This window comes from Phyllobates terribilis, unplaced genomic scaffold (genome assembly GCF_046119375.1).
Source record: "Phyllobates terribilis strain yellow unplaced genomic scaffold, ASM4611937v1 Scaffold_3__8_contigs__length_932513732, whole genome shotgun sequence".
Taxonomy (NCBI): Eukaryota; Metazoa; Chordata; class Amphibia; order Anura; family Dendrobatidae; genus Phyllobates; species Phyllobates terribilis.
The window spans coordinates 501,943,151-501,965,173 of NW_027362763.1; the positions used below are offsets into that span (position 1 = coordinate 501,943,151).

Consider the following 22,023-nt stretch of genomic DNA (forward strand, 5'->3'; position numbering starts at 1 on the left):
CCACGGCTTCTTGGTAAATATAGCTGAGAAGGGTGTAATAAAAAGTGTAAGCCACCGCGGGAAAGGTGTCTGATTAGGCAGATACGGCGAGGAAATGGAGGACACAGTGGGAAAGGTGTCTGATTAGGCAGATACGGCGAGGAAATGGAGGACACAGTGTTCAAAGTTTTTATAAATGTAATAAGAGTAAATGGGGAAAATATGGTAATAACAATGAACAAAATCTGCAACCCTGTAAGGTATCTGCTACCCTGTAACGTATGTACATTCTATATATAAAGATGTCAATCCTGACTATCCTTAACGCATGTACGTTCTATATATACAGATGTCAATCCTGACTATCCTATGATTATTTTTCCGATCATACAAAAAGTGCGCACTTCCCGCTAACATACAACCACTAACCCCACACTAAAATATGCAAAAGAGAACGTCCTATGAATCTTAGGGTATCAGTGTTCCGCAGCACCCTCTCACAAAAAGTTACAAGAAGTACACACGCTGCCGGTGTAGTAGTGTATAAATTGTCCTGTACTTAGCTTCCTGTAGAGCGCAGAGTCCAAAGTCTTTCCAAGGTGGACGCTAACACCGCTCACACGATTTACCGTTGCGGCGCCAATGTGGTAGAACCAGAAGATATGTAGATAAGCTCTGAGCCGGAGTTGCTGGGTGCCATGAACGGTCTGTTCCACCCGAGCACTGTAGTCTCTGATCAGGGGAATCGGAAGACAGCGCATTCCGAGAAAAGGCTGGAAGGAAACAGCGCAACAGCCCTGTCTGGGCTCAGTCTAGTCAGCACAGCACCAGTCCTCTCACTCTCCCTAAAATAGCTCCTGCCTCAAGTCCTAGTTTCCTGGGGTTCTCTTCTTAGATTGCTGCCCAATCACTGCCTGAAGAAAATCACTAACTCATCAATGGCAGTTTTAGACCAGTAGATGGTGCTGTTGTACAGTCTTTCACACAATGCTGAGTAACCCTATTACAAAAGAACATGGGATTCTTGCCAAGCAGTGTGGGTAAATGGGCGTACTTCCTGTTTGTGTCCTCATGCTGGACGACTGCCTGAGTGTTTTGCAAGCTGCACATACTGCTCAAAGCTGCATAGCCGACTGCCTGTCAAAGCTGCACAGGCACTAGCTGATTGTCAGATCATGAGTGAGGAAATGAAAGATCGTTTTTCGGAGCTCTTGAATGAAGTGGTGGAGAAAAAGCAAGATAATAATTTTTGTCTCACGAGCGATAAATACGAGAATATATTGAAAGAAGTGAAGGAGGCTAAGGTGGTGGGACCTAAACAGAGTATTCACTACAGGCGTTTGAAGAGGTACGACATCATGACCGACGGAAGTGATGAAAAGTTAATTGCACCAATCTCGTGTGAAAAAGATAACGTGTTGCATTACGTTCGGTGTGCAGAACTCTTTAGTGTCATTCATAATGCGCACATCAGTTCCGGCCACGGAGGGCGGACCAGGATCCTAAAGGAGGTGAACCGTAAGTTAAAAAATGTCACAACGGAGTCAATAGTTATTTATCTGCGACTCTGCCAGCCATGCCAGAAAAAAACAGAAGATTACCAAAAAAGGCCTTGTTGTGAAACCCATCCTACACAGTGAAATGAATTCTCATGCTCAAGTCGATCTCATTGACATGCAATCCAATTGTGATAATGATTTCAAGTTCATATTCGTCTATCAAGACCACGTCACTAAATTTGTTCTTCTACGTGCTTTATGCACTAAAAGAGCAGAAGAGGTTGTGTACCACCTCCTTGACATTTTTTCCACTTTTGGTGCCCCGTGTATTCTGCATTCTGATAATGGGAGGGAATTTTGTAACAAGGTCATACAAAGTTTGTGCGCGATGTGGCCTGATATGAAAATAGTGCATGGTAAACCAAGACACAGCCAGTCCCAAGGCTCCATGGAAAGAGAAAATCAAGATATTGAAAACATGTTATCAACGTGGATGGAAACAAATAAGACACCCAAGTGGTCTGAGGGCCTTCGCTTTGTACAAGCAATGAAAAATAGAGCATACCATGAGGGAATAAAATGCTTGCCCTATGAAGCTATGTTCGGAGTACCAATGCAGATGGGTCTAGCTACCTCCAAAATTCCTAGTGATGGGATCAGAAATCTCTCTTCAGAAGAAGATCTTGAAAAAATGTTTGTTTGTTTGCAAGAGGAAGCTAGTGATCCGACATCACCAACAGAAGCCGAAGGGTCAGATGAATCTAACTTTTATCACACGTTAGCACCGACAGCAGCAGAAGCTTCAGATGAATCCAACTGTCATCAGCGGTTCACAACGGAAGGAGAAGCTTTGGACTTATCCAACTGTCCGCACACCTTAACAGCATATGAAACTCCACCAATTTTGCCATCCAAGAATAATGAAGACCTAAAAGAAAAAAGTGTCGAGTCAAAGCCTTCTACGAAAGATGGAGAACTTCATGATGATCAGCAACCTGACGTTTTGATTTCGCATACAATCAATAGAAGAATTGGTTCGAAAAGCTGCAAGAGAAGGACTTGAAACACAGGCCAAGAAAATGTTGAAATGTTCCAGTCAAAAATTACCCGAACCTAACATTGGACAGAACATCAGAATCAGAATTCTAGACGTCGACCGTTCAAAAATGGACCCTAAGTCGATCATTGCGATTATTATAAAAAATGAAGATGACTTCTACCAAGTGGGGACTACCGCTGGGATCCTAAATGCATTATATTATCGCAGTCAGTTCACCATCTGTCAGGAAAATTTCATAGGATTGCAGGATGTGAAAAAAGATCAGATCAGCCTTCGCACGGCGGTTTCCCAACAATCGTTGGTGGGAGGTCAGGGATTGAAGAAATGCAACTGTTTAAAGAAGTGCCTAAACAAGAAATGTGTTTGTAGGCTGGCAAAAATGAAGTGCCATTCAAAGTGTCACAATTCCCAACCGTGTTGCAACAAATAGGTCCTCTTTTGTGTTTGTTGTATGTCTTTTTCATTGAGATGAAAAATTAAGTGCAATTTAACGGGTCACAATTAGAGTTCAGTGGATAGCTGGATATCAGTCTATCCGTACGGATAAGACCGAGATCCGAGTGGATCCGGATCCTGTCCGTGTCCCATATAAGTCTATGGGACAACTATCCATGTGCAGGGACATCCCTCCTGCGTCACCAGTGATGCGGGGGAGACTCCCTGCATGCCGGTGGGCATCCCTGTCGTCACCAGTGATGGTGGGGACTCGGCCGGGGCATACCTGAGCGAGGAGATCCTCGCTGTGTCACTGCAGTAGGAACTCCCCGCCCACTAGGGTCATCCCGCCCTCTGACCGGACCCCCCTTCTCCGCCACTTAAAGATCACTACTTACCGGAGGCTACCAGAGGCTTCCCAGGTCTCGTCGGCCGGCCGCATCCTCCTTCTTCAGGGTCACATGACTGCATACGTCACCACGAAAGTGACAGGTGCATAAGTCATGTGACACGAGTTGTGTCACATGACTTACGCATGCGTCACTTGCGTGGTGACGTATGCAGTCATGTGACCCGGAAGGAGAACGCGGACGACGAGGCCTGGGAAACCTCCGGTAAGTAGCAATTTAGCTTTATACCTGTCTGCCCTGCACACTCACACCATCCATGCCTTCCGATGATGCATGAAACATGCATTATCGGAAGGCACGGATATATCCGACAGATATCGGGATTATCCGTATCCGTACAGCCCGTTATTCGCTCGGATAACGGGTCTGGACGGATCTATCCGCTTATCCCTAGTCACAATTACAGAATTACATAGTTTTGAAGTTGCGTTATTCTTGTATTTGCAGTAATTTGTCATTTTTGAGAAGTATTTTCCTACATAAATGTTTTCTATTTGCATTTTCCTATTTGCATTCAGAATTACATAGTTTTGAAGATGCGTTATTCTTGTATTTGCAGTAATTTGTCATTTTTGAGAAGTATTTTCCTACATAAATGTTTTCTATTTGCATTTTCCTATTTGTATTTGTTCATTTGCATTTGCATTTTGAAGAATAAAAATATTTCTAACGATTAAAGCCTTCATCAGAGTCGGAAATTGCGTTTAGTTAACTTTTACCACCATCATCTGCTGGTAAGAGTCAGAATTCTGTGACTCAAAGTTACTTTTACCAACACATGCTGGTAAATGTAAAGATTTACCAATTCGCCCAGGTAAAAGTCGAAAATCGTTTGTTTATATGGAATACATCTGACTTTTACCAACACTGTTGACAAATGTTAAGATTTACCAAGACTTCACCGGTAAAAGTCCAATTTTACTTTTCATTTTGAGCTTTTACCGACGGCCTCGGTAAATGTCCAGATTTACCGGTAAATCCTAGGTTTTACCGGCCTTCTGACTTTTACAGTAACATTATCACTCCATCTATGTGCCTACTTTTTAAGTAAATTTTCTCCTGACAAAAGAGACTGCAGTATTAGGAATCCGGAATTGCTGACAATTAAATGGGACTTTGAGAAGAACATGTAATTTCCTTTAAAGGTCCTAAACATAAAATCAATGTTATCATGGACCAAAAAATCTAGCTCATTTAGAATTATATAAGATACTTAATCCTAGACAAGCCATTTGGAATTTTTTTACTAGATTTGATTTTGTAACATCATTCATATCTAGTACTAAAAACGTAAAAGCAAATGCACTTTTACCAAGTTTCCACTCATCTCAGACTAAGAATTTTGCATTGATTCTTGCTGAGAGTTGTTGTGTCCACAGTTTTTTAGATCTGGCTGAAGGGATCTATAGATCTCAAAATTGAGCTCTGTACAATACTCCCTCCTAAAATTTTTTATCCCTCCTGAGTTTCTTTTGCTAGTCCTAGAGTATGCCTTTAGTTTAGCACTTGCAGATCACCTGGTATTAAATAACACATTTTGACTTAAGGCCAGATGTTTTTGGTGGCGAACCATGTTCAGAAAATGTAGAGAATATGTGCTTGATCTGGAATCTTTGCCAAAGCCAAAAAGCCCCTAATCATTCCTGCCAGACTATTCCAGTTTTTTCCCATTACTAAGAGTTCTTGGGCCTACCTTTCCATGGACTTTATTACTTGTATGTTAACCCCTGACAGGAAAACAGTTATTTGATTGTTGTCAGATTTAGTAAACATTATCATTTTCTTCTTTTGTCCAGATTAGCTAATTCTCAGAAGTTATGAAAATTATTTGACAAGCATATTTTACATCTGCATGATATTCTAGAAAATACTGTTTCCTAACAAGATACTCAATTAATTTTCAAATTCTGGAGAGAATTCTGTAATATTGCTAATACAAAGATGTATTTTTCATCTGCCTATCACCCACAGATCAATGGTCAGAAAGACAAATTTAATCAGACTGTTGACCAATATCATCGGTGCTATGTTTCTGATCAACAATCTGACTGGGTGAACATCTTCCTTTGGCTGAGTTTGTAATTAATGCGCAGTATCAAGAATCCATCAAAACTTCATTTTTGGGCAATCTTAGGTATCATCTTCATTTTGTTTCTCTTTCACCCTCTGAGTTTGACTCTCCAGAGGCATAAAAATCTGCGGAAACTGGTTAAAGATCACTTTTTCTGAAATTAAAAGAAATTTGACAGATAAACTGAGTACTATACTGTAGCTTATCTGCTAATAAGAAACTTAATAGTGGGTTAAACTTTAGTGTTGGAGACAAGGTGTAGTTATTCACTTAAAGCATTAAACTCAAAGTTCCTTCTGGGAAATTTATTGGTCTATGTGAAATAGTTGAGGTTGTTAACCCTAAAGCTTTCATTCTGGAACTTTCTCCATCCATTTGGATACCTAATGCATTTCATAAATATCTGCTCAAAATGTATCGATCGCCTGTTCAACCTGTCAGAGGTCCTCCCCTCCTATAATAATCAGAGGCTACTTTAAGTGCAAAAAATTTTTGGTTCTTGAACGATGAGAGGGTCCTTACAGTATCTGGTTCACTGGAGGGGTTGTGGTCCAGAGTAGGGATCCTGGGTTCCACCCAGTAAAATCAATACTGATAACCTTTCAGAAAATGTTTCCTAATAAGCCTGAACTTTTTTAGACCCCTATTAAGACCAAGACCCCACTCAAAAGAGAATCCTGTTTTTTACCTACCTGAACCTGCTTAAATGATATCTGCCTCTGGTATCAGGAGCCACCAGCGCATTCACTCTTAGGGCGGTGCTGGTTATGAATGCAGCAACAGTGCCCCAAGCACTGAACAGGGCAGGTGCTATCCATCCAGAAATACTGTTGCGGTTGTAAATTGTGTTGCTGCTTAGCCAGAAAGAAAAAATTTAAGTGCTGTGCAGTCACTCAGAATGTGTTATCAGCTCCTTGCTGCAGCCTTTAAGGCAGTACCATACCCTATATGACCCGTCATGTATGTCAAAAGTCATGTTCCTGCCTTTGTCCCTGCCCGCATCTTTCTCACATATGATTAACCAGCCATCATGTGACTTTAATAGCCACGGGTAGAGCGGAGCAGGGCCCGTGGCTGTTAACCTGTTAAATGCCGCTGTCAATCACTGACAGTGGCATTTAACACACGCAGGCAAGGATCGCATCATTCCACGCTCCCATGGTGACATGATCACAGGGCGCCGATCGGTTGACATGATAGCCGAGGGTCTGCTGATGACCCGCGTGCCTGTCATTATGATCTTTCTGTGAAAGTCAGCCCATGGCTGGCATTCATAGGTGATTGTGATTTTAGCTATTCATAGCAGTACTATTGCACTATTATTTATAGTACAAGCGATCAAATGATTGCAGATTCGAGTCCCTAAAGGGACTATCAAATGCAGTAATGTGAAAAAAATGTTTTTAAAAACACAAAAGTTCCGACCTAGCATAATTCTGACGTTGCCTGCTCTGTAATTCCTCCTGACTTTGATCCCAGCTTGACTGACTTCCCTTTTTACTGTCCTCCTTTTAGCTGAACTCAGCTATTCCTTGGACTATGGATTTGTTTCATGATTCTGTCCCTCGATCTGTCCCACCAGTTACTTACTTTGCATGTTTGACTACTCTTACCTCAAGCTCACTCTTGTGGACAGCAGTCAAGCAAGGCTTTAGCATTAAAATACTTTTGGTTTTTGGTATTTTAGAACTTGCCATTTTGGAATTTTTGTAAACAGAAACCGAACAAATGATCACATTAACTAAAGACAATAACTAAGTACACCCTTCTCAACTTTTTGGCTATGATCAATTGTAGTATCTTTTGAAATGGCGACTTTAAGAGGGGGCCACCCTAATAGATTGATGCAGTATGCATACTGGGTATGATGCATTGGTTAGAATGCTAGATGGATTATAACTTCAATCCAGTGGAAAACTTGTCCCTTCAGGATAAAGCCATTAGGTCAGGTAAGTTTGAAATCCTGAGGTGCAAAGTGCCCCAGGATTGGTGACCCTGGGGTGCCCTAACTCGCTAAGCCTGGAAACCCACTTGAGTTTTGGCACTCAAGCACTTCATATTTTCATTCTCATTCGAGCGTACACCCTTTTCTGGGCCTTTGGCTAGTATGGGGAATTTTTTTAATTTCCAGTCAAAGTTCTTGCTAGTATTATATTAGAAACATCTTCATAACTTATTCTAATTGTTATTCACTTGTGTGTCAACCTTTGCACGTGTTTCCTGTTACTAGGGCTTATCACAATGCATTTTCCTTACAGGTTCCTTTCTGATAGGTCTGATAGGTCTGGGGGGAGTGCGTGGCCATAAGGTTCCACTCACACCTCCCTCCTGACCCCTGACTATCCTCTCTTGTGAGGGGAGCCAACCTAGATGGCTCATAGTTCTCAACTGGGTGGAAGCCTAGGGAGATGCTAGGAGCGAGAATGAGTCTCCCTTGGCTTCGGCTAGGGGAGGCCACTAGTCCCTGACCCTCGCTGTAGCTTACTGGCTCAGAGAGATGGGGATAGGTTTATTAGGGGTCTTTTTCCTGTTGGGGAGGGCAGGAACTGACCATATCACAGTGCACTTTTTTGTGGCACTTGTCACTTTTTTAAGCTTATTCGAATTTAGAGCATGATCTTGAGCTTTAAAAAAATCTACTTTTAACCTAAATGCTTAGAAAGTTTGCATTTACTGATTGCATACAAATATTTTGAAAATGGTATGAAATTGAAACAACTATATTGGACAATTTTCATTTGTAAAGTGGTTAATCTTTGTTTATATTATATCAGCAAACATTGATAAAATTATTAAAAAGTACGTTGTTCATGGGAAAACCCTTTAAACCAAACATAAGCAAATATTCCCTCACAGGTTCCCTGATGAAGAAGCCGAACAAAAATATTATCATTATAAGAAAATATAATTTAAATAGTTTGAATAAACAAATGAAACATAAAATATTTATTATGTTTTTATTGAAACCATGATTTTCAAATTTATATTTGAAAATTATTAAAAATAATTTGTTCTAATTAATTAGTAGACAGTCTGGAATAACTTTGTTTTCCTATGAGAAAACACAAACATAATCATTATTAAATAATTCTCTTTAAGTTATAATTTTATAGGGATAATTCATGTCTCTAGGACATATACAGTGGGGAAAATAAGTATTTGATGCACTGACGATTTTACAGGTTTTCCCACCTACAAATGATGGAGAGGTCTGTAATCATTATCACAGGTAAACGTCAACTATGAGAGACAGAATCTAAAAATAAAAAACAGAAAATCACATTGTATGATTTTAAAATAATTAAATTGCATTTTATTGAATGAAATAAGTATTTGATCACCTACCAACCAGCAAAAATTCTGGATCTCACAGACCTTTTAGTCATAGAATCATAGTATGTAAGAGTTGGAGGGGACTTCCAGGGTTATTTGGTCCAACCCCCTGCTCAATGCAGGATTCACTAAACCAGCTCAGTCTTTCTTTAAGAAGCTCTCCTACTCTGCACTCATTACCTGTATTAATTGCACCTGTTTGAATTTGTTACCTGTATTAAAGACATCTGTCCACACACTCAATCAATCACACTCCAACCTATTCACCATAGCCAAGACCAAGGAGCTGTCTAAAGACACCAGGGACACAATTGTGGACCAGCACAAGGCTGGGATGGGCTACAGGACAATAGGCTTGCAGCTTGGTGAGAAGGCAACAACTGTTGGCACCATTGTTAGAAAATGGAAGAAACACAAAATGACTGTCAATCTTCCTCAGTATGGGGATCCATGCAAGGTCTCGCCTCGTGGGGAAAGGATGATTCTGAGAAAGGTCAGTAATCAGCCTAGAACTAAACGAGAGGATCTGGTCAATGACCCGAAGAGAGCTGGGACCACAGTCTCAAACATTATCATTAGTAACAAACTATGCTATCATGGCTTAAAATCCTGCAGGGCACGTAAGGTCCCCCCGCTCACGCTAGAACATGTTCAGTCCCGTTTGAATTTCACCAATGACCATCTGGATGATTTAGAGGAAGAATGGGAGAAGGTCATGTGATCAGATGAGACCGAGATGGAACTTTTTGGTATCAACTCCATTTGCCGTGTTTGGAGGAAGAATAAGGATGAGTGCAACCCCAAGAGTGTGTGGACCGGTGTCTCTTATACAGGTAATGAGTTGAAACAGGTGCGATTAGTACAGGTAATAAGTGGAGAGTGGGAGAGCTTCGTAAAGAAAAACTAACAGGTCTATGAGAGCCAGAATTCTTGCTAGTTGGTAGGTGATCAAATACTTATTTCATGCAAGAAAATGAAATTTAATTATTTAAAATCATACAATGTGATTTTCTGTTGTTTTTTATTTTATTCTGTTTCTCACAGTTGAAGTGTACCTAAGATAAAAATAAAAGACCTCTCCATTCTTTGTAAGTGGGAAATATTGCAAAATCGGCAATGTATCAAATACTTATTTTCCCCACTGTATGTGTGACCTCTTATTTCACTAATGAAAAATCTTGTCAGTAATATTTAGAGTAAAAGCTATTGTGAACATAATATGACTTAAAATAAACCAAATAAAATCTAGCCTACTTCAGAAATACTGTAGTAATCATTTTTATTAATGATCTTAGTCGTAAATGTTTTCGAAAATAGACATTTTGTCAAATATATTCTTGTTACTTTAAGCTATTTATTACCATACATGAAAAATTATTAATTCATTAATTTTATTTAGTCACTAATTTTGTTTCATTATTTCTCCACATTTCATTTCTATGATAGTTGAAACATTTATAGATCAGTACAGTTAAATCTAATACACGTTTCAGACAAAGTTGATCACAACTCTTAAGACCAGACATTAGAAAGGTCAATAGATAAAAAAAATTAGAAAAAAATAAGTTACACTGTTAACAACAGTGCAAAAGAAATAAATGTTGATAGATATATAGATACCAAATGAATTCAAATATAAACTTAAAGGGAACCTGTCACTTGAAAATCATTATTAACCTGAAAATATGGGATTAATTTGCAGGTTAATTATATTGTGAACTTGCTCAACACGGGTACTTAGACTCCCGCTGCAGCAAGGAAATTAACTTTATTCCTCCCGGCAGCGTTTGGGTTTCAGTCACAGGGGTGGTGCCAGTACAGGTTCAGTCTAGAGAGCGGCGGCTATAATTGAGCCACCACACTCTATACACAGAGCCGTGACTGAACTTGCACCAGCGCCACCCCCATGAATGAAACCCGAATGGTGCCGAGAGGAATAAAGTTATTTTCCTACAGGCAGCAGGAGTCTAAGTGCAGGAGCCGGGCAAGTTCAGAAGGCTTTTCACCTGCAGTTTAACCCCATGTCTGCAGGTTAATAGAATTTTTTCACATTACAGGTTCCATTTAAACATTAATCTCAACCACATCCAAAGGCCTGATTCATCAAAGTTTTTACACCAGTATTGTTGTGTAATTAGCTTTGGAAGTCAAATAATTTGGACACAACTCGAGGCTGCTTTTACATTTTGGGACTTTTGATATCCTCACGTCATTTTTCCCCAGCTCTGACAAAGTGGGTGGAGTGTTGTGGGATGGGGGCGTGGTGACCACCGCAAATTCATGACAAGCGACAGGGACTGCAGTAGGATTACTGCCAATCGCATTGTTCTCCCTGAGATAAGCCTCGGACCGACATGTCAGTCGGTGGCATTTTTAGAGAGAACACAGGAGCACTAGGTCAAAACACATTTTTTAAAAAACCTTTTTAGGAAATTTTTTGTTTAAAGAGAGTTTTCCCTTATTCAACCTACATCTGTCACCTTCAACGTATAATGTCTGTAAAGCTGAGTTACACAATGTCCATTAATTTCAATGCACCCATTATAATGCTTTATAAGTTAGAAGCCTTGTAGTGGTACTACAGTGAAATATAAAACTTGCTGCTAGATTTCATCCCAGTACATTGTTTACTAACTGAAAGACACCCAGTGATGATCTTATTTTTATTCAAAGTAGACAGACCCCCTTACTTGGAATCTGTGTTTTTTCTACCCAGTCTGAGCAGATCTAGTAGTTCTATAAATGCTGAGCCCTGTATAACTCTGCCCCCACTAATAAATGGCAGCTTTCTGCCCAGATATATTGTGCACAAAAATCTGCCAATCAGTGATGAGGGGTGGGGTTATACAGAGCTCATGAATATGCATGACTACCAGAAAGCAAGGTTATTAGTCCTCTAGTGATAATCTCCTGCTGATAAAACAGTGATATTATCAAAACCACAACAAGCACAACATTAATTGACACATCGCGGGAATCAGGGTCTCTGTCACTATGTTATGCTGCTCACAAATTAGGTGGCAAAAACCTGGTGACAGATTCCTTTTGATATAGCTCAGCATCTTTCTCTCTTTTTCAGTGGAAAATCCCATGCAACACATTTGTCATTGAGCTAAATGGCTGCCATGAAAATGAAATAAAAAAAAAAAAAACAGAAGAAAAATTGGTCTTCAATAGTGTGAGTAAACCCCAACTGGTTAGTCAAAGAGTCTAACAAATGCCAAGCACAAAAAATTGAAATCAACACAAACATATTACAGGAACGTGTTATCAAAATACTCACCTTTCACAGCTGGCTTTTTTTCAAATTTCTTTGCTGTTGTTTCTAAGGATGGAAACATATATTTATTATATAGCACTTGGAATTACTTTAACATTATATGGAAATGTGTCAATCTTTTCCATAATAGTGAACACTATGCTTTTCAGTCAAAAGAAAAAACTAAACAACGTATCCATCTCATCTATGTAAGACATCTGCAAAGGATTTTTGGACAATCCTTAATATGCTCTATAACCATGCATGAATAATAATTCTGCCACTAACTAAAAAGCTAAGTTCACATGAGCATATAAAAAAAATCATCTTCGTTTTAACCAGAAAACTCAGACGATTTGTTTCTCATTTGTCATCTCTATCCAATCCGTCTCGAGTCCATGTGTCGTCCGTGTGAAATCCATTTTATACAGCAGCAGTAATTAAAAATTTGCTTAAATAGTTTCCTATGTTTAAAAATTACAATGTATCTGTAAAAATCAGATGCTATTTGGTGGCTCTGTATGGAACCCAATTTTTTTATGCCCCCATGGATGTGAATGGGAAATTTTCTTTTGACACATAGAAGAAACTAGTTTATGTTGCAATTTTTTTCCCAGGATTGTTTTATGTTGAAAAAAAACAAATGCCCATGTCAACAGTTCAGGTAAAGAAGAATAATCTGAGCGCTGTCCATTTTTTTTCCATGAAAAACCACTAAAAATACAGCTTAAGAATAAAATTAGTTTAAAAAATAATACTTTGATACACTTAAATATATGCAGAACACACCAACAACTTAGCTGTAAAGGGAACCTGACAGCTCATACATGCTTCCTAAACCACGGGCTGCATATATCAGACACTGGCTGTGGGATTTCAGCCATGTGTGTTTGGAGCATTTCAGAGAGGGTAACACTCTAAAGTCCACCGAGGATGCAGGAGTGACTAGTTGAAAAGGGGGGTCCCGCTCTCTCCCCTTAAGTGACTGGTCTCTCCCGTGGGAGTGTATAGGAAGAGACCTTTTAGTCATTATCAGCAGGCGGAGAGAAGCTGCAGAGAACCCGCCTTTTCGACTAGTCACCTGTAAAGCTTGGTCCTGGCTTCCATGTATTTCTCATTCAAGTCACTGTAGTACATGTATTAAGGTACAAACCAATAAAAAAACTAAAGCCCTATTGAGGTGATAGATGAGGGGACAGTGGTATCCCAACTTCAGGGCCATTTACAGAGACTGACATTTCTTCAATGGAGCAAGTCAGATGGATTTTGGACTATAGAACATTGTGCAGCAATAATTACCAGTCAGCATATACAAAGCCATGGTAGTAAGCTAATAAATATCTCTATAATCTGGAGGTGATGGTTTATAGGCCAAAATACATCTTACCGATTCCATTTACAATATGATCATTTGACCAAAAATGGAATATGTACATCATCGGATTGAACTTTCTAAGTATAGTCACACTCCATGCATTACATGTATGGCTATTTATTCAAATGACTGCAAAGTAATAAAACATTTAGGACACTGCAAGAGAAATGCATTGCTGGCAGCAAATTTCACTGGTGACAGCAGTTAATTGTGGACGTTTCAGCAGATGGACCTTCATTGATCAGCTGGTCCCCAGGTGGTCTTCTCTTGACTTTTTGGGATAACTTACATGCTGAGTAGTTGTTGCACTTACCTTTCTTTCTCTCAGTTGGAGCTTTTTTCAGGGTTTTCAATGGTACTGCTAAAACACATAAAATATTAATATGATCACAAAATGATGCCTAAAATGTTAACTTGAATATATGTATTTAATTCAAATAGTATGCAATGAAAGGATCACATAAATGGAAATTATATATTTTTTTTCAATTGTCATTGCAGGCAATAGGGAATTTCTCTAGATGTCTCTATGGTACATAAAAGTTTTACAGCCAACTTCTATCATTCAGAAACATCAATTCAATGATTCATTATTTTCTTTACAACTGTCAAAAACATCTCTTTGTATTTCAAAGGGAATGTAACTAGTTATGAAGAACCAACTGGTACAGGTCAAAGTAGTACATTTTATTTTTGATTGAAGTTTGAATAAACTGAATTTAGAAACAATTTCCTACTTTGAAACATTAGCATATAAATTCCCAAGACTGAAGTAAATCCCATATTTTATGCCCTGAATTAATTCTACCAATAACATTTTATATTATGCTCTTCGCTGTTCGAATTATACCAAAAAACTTACTAAAAATGTTTTGAAAATAAATGTGCAAATGTGTATATAGCAAATTATTTACCAATAGACCTAAAGGCAGTCTAGGGAAAAGGGAATCCACTGAAAAATACATTTACAAATGCATACACTGAACATTATATATCCATGTGTAAATTCAGGACAGCTACATGTTAAATTGTTATTGGTATTATGGCGGATGTAGGGAAGTTCTTAAAGGGTTTGTATCAAGTTATATGTTTTACCCTATCCATCTAATTCTCTCTCTCTTTAGATGTTCTAAATTGCGGCCCAAATATGCTCAGGTTGTTACATAGTAAAATGGCTCATGGGTGTCACACATGAAACTTCATATTTTTGTAAAGTTCATCTTGTGTCACTTAAATGGAGATCAGTTTTTAATGGTGCTGAGCCAGCACATAAGATCTACTGGTAGGCAGTTAAAAAAACAGTCATTCCTCCCCTTGGTAATGCCAAGAAAACTAAATATTTCTTTGTTTTATTTTAGCACGTACAATACAAGTTAAGCAGAAAACCTATTGGAATTGAATTCCATTTGAATTTCACAAATATAAGGGTTGATTGTGACTTGTAGGATTGCTGCTTCCAATAGGTGGCGCTATAGAGTACAAGTCCTCTTTTTCTCTGAAGAGGCAATTTGCATACAAATATAACCATTTTCCAAAATGCAGATTTCTAGTATTCAGTTTCCATGTGAATCTAGCAAAATAGTGGCCGCTGGCTGCCATTATTCTGAACCGTAAATATTTATCGAAAGGTTGAAAAAATACAGGGTGGGCCATTTATATGGATACACCTAAATAAAATGGGAATGGTTGGTGATATCAACTTCCTGTTTGTGGCACATTAGTATATGGGAGGGGGAAAACTTTTCAAGATGGATGGTGACCATGGCGGCCATTTTGAAGTTGGCCATTTTGGATCCAACTTTATTTTTTTCAATGGGAAGAGGGTCATGTGACACATCAAACTTATTGAGAATTTCATAAGAAAAACAATGATGTGCTTGGTTTTAATGGAACTTTATTCTTTCATGAGTTATTTACAAGTTTATGAACACTTATAAAATGTGTTCAAAGTGCTGTATCCATATAAATGGCCCACCCTGTTCTTATATTACCACTTTACTCTCCAGTCCCTCATCGTCACTCATTGGTTCCTTGTCACATCTTCTGATTGCAGCTCGCCAGGTCACATGTCATGATGTCATAAAATTGTGACCTTTCAAGTGTTTGCACAGAACTTTCAAATTTTAGGATCCCATTTCTGCACTCGTTGCTCCAATAAGAAGATGCAATGAGGATCAAATGGGTAATGGCGATGAGTGGAGAGGCCAGAGAGTTGAGCAGTAAGGTAAGTATAAGGATTGGTTGCTATTGTTCACATCTCACATTTATTATGCATTGGGGTCTGAAGAGACCCCCAAGCACAATAAGGGACATTCAATTGTGGAGAATAGATTCTCTGCGAATCAAGTTTCCTAGGAAAATCTGCTCTTACAGACAAATTTTAATTTTGCCTGATCTGCACATCTCTACTAGTTATGATGAGTAATTCATGTGTTTTATAATTATTAATAACAGAAATTAAAGAAAAATAGGCTCCTGAAGCAGCAAAAGGTATGGTATATTTTTTACATTTCAAACTCATTTTTAACCAATATTGGAATAAGCATTACAATTGTGAGTATATATGTATACATGTATATATATATATATATATATGTATATATATATATTTATATATACAGTATATCACAAAAGTGAGTGCACTCCTGAAATTTTTGTAAATATTTTATTATATCTTTTCATGGGACAACACTGAAGATATGATACAATGTAAAGCAGTCAGTGTAAAGCTTGCATAACAGTGTAAATATGGTGTACCCTCTAGATTACTCAACACACTGCCATTAATGTCTAAACCGCTGGCAACAAAAGTGAGTACACCTCTAAGTAAAAATGGCCAAAATGTGCCCAAATAGCCATTTTCCCTCTCTGTTGTCATGTGACTCATTAGTATTACAAGGTCTCAGGTGTGAATGGGGAGCAGTTGTGTTAAATTTTGTGTTATCGCTCTCACACTCTCTGATACTAGTCACTGGCAGTTCAACATGGCTCCTCAAGGCAAAGAACTCTCTGAGGATCTGAAAAAAAAAATTGTTGCGCTACATAAAGATGGCCTAGGCTATAAGAAGATTGCCAACACCTTGAAACTGAGCTGTAGCACGGTGGTCAAGACCATACAGTGGTTTAGACAATACAGGTTCCACTCAGAACTGGCCTCGCCATGGTTGACTAAAGAAGATGAATGCACATGCTCAGCGTCATATGCAGAGGCTGTCTTTTCAAAATAGACATATGAGTGCTGCCAGTATTGTTGCAGAGGTTAAAGGGGTGGTGGAATCAACCTGTTAGTGCTCAGACCAAACGCCGCACACTGTATCAAATTGGTCTGCATGTCTGTTGTCCCAGAAGGAAGCCTCTTCTAAAGATGATGCACAAGAAATCCAGCAAACACTTTGCTGAAGACAAGCAGAGTAAGGACATGGATTACTGGAACCATGTCATGTGGTCTGATGAGACCAATATAAACTTATTTGGTTCAGATGGTGTCAAGCAACCAGGTCAGGAGTACAAAGACAAGTGTGTCTTGCCTACAGTCAAGCATGGTGGTGGGAGTGTCATAGCTTGGAGCTGCATGAGTATTGCCGGCTGTGGAGAGCTACAGTTTATGGAGGGAACCATGAATGCCAAGATGTACTGTGACATACTGAAGATGGAAATGATCCCCTCCCTTCAGAAGCTGTGCCACAGTACAGTATTCCAACATGATAACAACCCCAAACAGAGTTCCAAGATGACCACTGACTTGCTAAAAAATCTGAGGGTAAAGGTGCTCGACTGGCCAAGCCTGTCTCCAGACCTAAACCCTATTGATTATCTGTGAGGCATCCTTAAATGGAAGATGGAGGAGCACAAGTTCTCTAACATCCACCAGCTCTGTGATGTCATCATGGAGGAGTGGAAGAGGATTTCAGTGGCAACCTGTGAAACTCTAGAGAACTCCATGTCCAAGAGAGTTAAGGCAGTGCTTGAAAATAATGGTGGCCACACAAAATATTCACACTTTGGACACAATGTGACTATTTTCACTTAGGGGTGCACTCACGTTTGATGATCATTTTGTCATCACACGCCCCCCTGATCATCAGGGGGGCGTGTGACAAAGCTTGGGTAAAATGTGCATTGGGGCACCAGGACCATATGTCATACTAGCTGTCTGAAATGTAATGCTTGTTTTTCTTTTTGAACACTTGTTCTTCCATTATGATCCAGATTGACTGACAGATTAGCACTGTTCCTACATTTATTGGTAAAAAACATTTCTAGTATGTATAGTAACTGAGACTATATTTATTACATTCCATGCGGTTCTCCATTGGGTTACTTTGTTATTGTATCTATTGTATTTTTTCTCTTTTAATCTTATAAATTCAATAAACATATTTTATGAGATGATATGCTGCTGCATTCTTTGGAATGTATATACCTTTTTTAGGCTTTTCTGGTTTTGTGTCATCTGTTTTCACTGGTGTTTCTAAAAAAAATAATAATATTGTCTTTCAAAAAGGAACCAAAATTGCAAAATATTAGAGAAAATTAAATAGAGAACTTCTATAATAGTTTTTTTTTTATCTTTTAATAAGCTGGAACTGACCAGCATGAATTAGTCTTCAATCAATAAAACATCCTAAGGCCTCAACCACACCTCTGTGATTAAACACGTACATGAAAGATAGTACCAGTTTCATAAGTATTGTGAATCAGTGTGTCATCTGTGTGTCTGATTTTCCCATCAGTGTGTCAGCAGTGTTTTTCATGGATGGATAATCAAATAAATAAATTACAAAGCTTCTTCTATACTTTGCAATATTAAACAGGGACGGAACACAGATGGCACACCGATGCATCCATGTGCTCTACGTGTTTTTCACAGACACATAGATTTATATTGCTCTTGTCATCTGGTCTGCTAAAAAAAAAACATGTCTCTGTATGTTTGCATGGACACACAATCCGTTAAAAAACACAGACATGTGAATAGCACCATAGATTATAATGGGTACATGTTGTATCCGTGAAACAAAAGGTACAACACGTACGTGCAACACTAATGTCAGAATGATCCCAATATTAGTTGGGATGTGCCCAATGTTTACTTAAAGGGAATCTGTCAGTAGGATCAACCTTCCTAAGCCATCTACAGTGCTGGCCAAAAGTATTGGCACCCCTGCAATTCTGTCAGATAATACTCAGTTTCTTCCAGAAAATGATTGCAATCACAAATTCTTTGGTCTTATTATCTTCATTTAATTTGCTTGCAAGGAAAAAACAAAAAAGAGAATGAAGCAAAAATCAAATCATTGATCATTTCACACAAAACTCCAAAAATGGGCCAGACAAAAGTATTGGCACCTTCAGCCTAATACTTGGTTGCACAACCTTTAGCCAAAATAACTGCGAACAACCGCTTCCGGTAACCATCAATGAGTTTCTTACAATGCTCTGCTGGAATTGTAGACCATTCTTCTTTGGCAAACTGCTCCAGGTCCCTGATATTTGAAGGGTGCCTTCTCCAAACTGCCATTTTGAGATCTCTCCACAGGTGTTCTATGGGATTCAGGTCTGGACTCATTGCTGGCCACCTTAGAAGTCTCCAGTGCTTTCTCTGAAACCATTTTATAGTGCTTTTGGAAGTGTGTTTTGGGTCATTGTCCTGCTGGAAGACCCATGACCTCTGAGGGAGACCCAGCTTTCTCACACTGGGCCCTACATTATGCTGCAAAATTTGTTGGTAGTCTTCAGACTTCATAATGCCATGCACGCGGTCAAGCAGTCCAGTGCCAGAGGCAGCAAAGCAACCCCAAAACATCAGGGAACCTCCGCCATGTTTGACTGTAGGGACCGTGTTCTTTTCTTTGAATGCCTCTTTTTTTTTCCTGTACACTCTATGTTGATGCTTTTTCCCAAAAAGCTCTACTTTTGTCTCATCTGACCAGAGAACATTCTTCCAAAACGTTTTAGGCTTTCTCAGGTAAGTTTTGGCAAACTCCAGCCTGGCTTTTTTATGTCTCAGGGTAAGAAGTGGGGTCTTCCTGGGTATCCTACCATACAGTCCCTTTTCATTCAGATGCCGACGGATAGTACGGGTTGACACTGATGTACTCTCGGACTGCAGGGCAGCTTGAACTTGTTTGGATGTTAGTCGAGGTTCTTTATCCACCATCCGCACAATCTTGTGTTGAAATCTCTCGTCAATTTTTCTTTTCCGTCCACATCTAGGGAGGTTAGCCACAGTGCCATGGGCTTTAAACTTCTTGATGACACTGCGCACGGAAGACACAGGAACATTCAGGTCTTTGGAGATGGACTTGTAGCCTTTAGATTGCTCATGCTTCCTCACAATTTGGTTTCTCAAGTCCTCAGACAGTTCTTTGTTCTTCTTTCTTTTCTCCATGCTCAATGTGGTACACACAAGGACACAGGACAGAGGTTGAGTCAACTTTAATCCATGTTAACTAGCTGCAAGTGTGATTTAGTTATTGCCAACACCTGTTAGGTGCCACAGGTAAGTTACAGGTGCTGTTAATTACACGAATTAGAGAAGCATCACATGATTTTTCAAACAGTGCCAATACTTTTGTCCACCCCCTTTTTAGGTTTGGTGTGGAATTATATCCAATTTGGCTTTAGGACAATTCTTTTTGTGTTTTTTCATGGAAGACAAATTAAATGAAGATAAAAATACCAAATAATTTGTGATTGCAATCATTTTCAGGAAGGAACTGAGTATTATCTGACAGAATTGCAGGGGTGCCAATACTTTTGGCCAGCACTGTATATATTGCATGTAGGTCATAGGAAGCTGAATAAAATGATACCTTAATATCTGTAAATTGATGTCTTATTCCAGAGAAATCCGTGTTTATCTTAAATGTAAATGAGCTTTCCAGGCTATAGGCCGGACACTGATATGCTTGAGAATTTGCCTCCAGAGATAATTTTACATGAAAGGAGGTGTTACCAGTGTGAGACATGTAACTAAAACAGAACAGTAGAACTGAGCTTTGTCTTTTTACAAACACATTAGCAGCTGTAGCTCTCACAGTTCTGCTATACTGTAATACTGCCTGTGAGATGGAAGCTGAAGCACTGAAAGGAACCTGCAGATGTGTTAGTTATAATCACACACAGGTCTGCAGTGAGATCAGGAGAGCAGAGACTTTACACATCACACTGGTAACTCCCCATTTTATATAAAATAATCTCTGGATGCAGATTCTCATGCAGACCTGTGTCCTGCCCACAGTCTTGAACAGCTCATTTACATATTGGAAAAATGTGGATTTCTCTGGCATAAGACATCGGATCACAAATATCAAAGTATCACTTTATTCAGCTTCCTAGGACCTACATGCACATACAGACCAGGGTTCCCCAACTCCAGTCTTCAAAGCCCATCAACTGGTCATGTTTTCAGGATTTCCTTACTATTACATAGGTGATGGAATTATTGCCTGTGCAGGTGATGCAATTATCACCTGAGCAATCCTGAAAACATGACCTGTTGGTGGGCCTTGAGGACTGGAGTTGGGGAACCCTGATATAGACGGCTTAGAAGGGTTGATCGTGTTGACAGATTCTCTTTAAATCTGTAGTTGTCAAAGTTTTTTGAAGCAAATGAACCTCAAATAAGTTTAGAATGAGAAATCCCGATATACTCCACATTTGGATTACCCTAGATCGGATCCTTAGAGATGACTGTACAGTATAGCATGTAACATGTTTTCCAAGAGGAATATGGCCTAGCTACTGAACTACATTAGGCTTAACCTGACATTATTTACCAACAGTTTCCGACGTAGAAAAGTGACATAAAACTTTTAAACATCTGTCACTCTTTTTTTTGTGTATTAATATTTGTTTTTTAAATGCCTGCCATTGTGTTGATAGACAAACAGTCATTTAGTGTATACTGTATATGATTTTATATTGGTAATTGTGTTTGTCCATGTTTGTATGGAACATATCCCACTATACAAACATGTGCCAGAACTTTTTAACTGCATGGTTTTGCAATTCTACTCATGAAACCAAGCAACCCTTAAAGGGGTATTCCCATCTCCAAGATCCTATCCCAAAATGTAGTAGGTGTAATAATAATAATATTAGCAAATACCACCAATTAGAAATGTAGTATAGTATTTTTGATTCGGTGTGTCTCTTTCCTCATGTGCAAGCATTGCAGGACCTTAGGTATCCACGGTTACGACCACTAATAAAGTGACAGTTACCTAGCTGCTAATGGTCGTAACCATGGATACCTAAGGTACTGTATTGCCTGCACATGAGGTAAGTGGCATAACGAATCAAAAATACTATACTATATTTCTAATTGGAGATATTTGTTAATATCATTATTATTACACCTACTACATATTGGGATAGGATCTTGGAGATGAGAATACCTCTTTAACAAATGCTGTACAGCCAATTAATGCTCTATTTGAAAACTTTGCTCGAGATGTCTGGTCTTTCTATTGGCCACATGTCGCCACTGGCAGCTGGAAACTTATCCTCAGGGTCTAACAATCCTTCGGCAGTTCCTCATTAGAACAATTTTCTTAATATCTAGGCTGTGTGGCCACGATGCGTTTTTTAAGCGTTT

General features: G+C 39.0%; 1 protein-coding gene across 50 annotated transcripts in view; it reads right to left on the bottom strand.

Annotated features, from left to right (window-relative positions):
* Positions 1–22,023, bottom strand: part of TRDN (triadin) — a 1,346,604-nt gene that overhangs the window by 550,093 nt on the left and 774,488 nt on the right. For 49 of the 50 annotated variants that reach the window (XM_073675989.1, XM_073675970.1, XM_073675994.1 and 46 more), the window contains 3 exons: positions 17,845–17,892; positions 13,735–13,782; positions 12,071–12,112 (listed from right to left, as the gene is read on the bottom strand). In XM_073675989.1, the coding sequence (XP_073532090.1) occupies positions 12,071–12,112; positions 13,735–13,782; positions 17,845–17,892 (138 nt within the window). The remainder of the gene's footprint in view (positions 1–12,070; positions 12,113–13,734; positions 13,783–17,844; positions 17,893–22,023) is intronic. The other variant, XM_073675981.1, reaches the window with a different exon arrangement.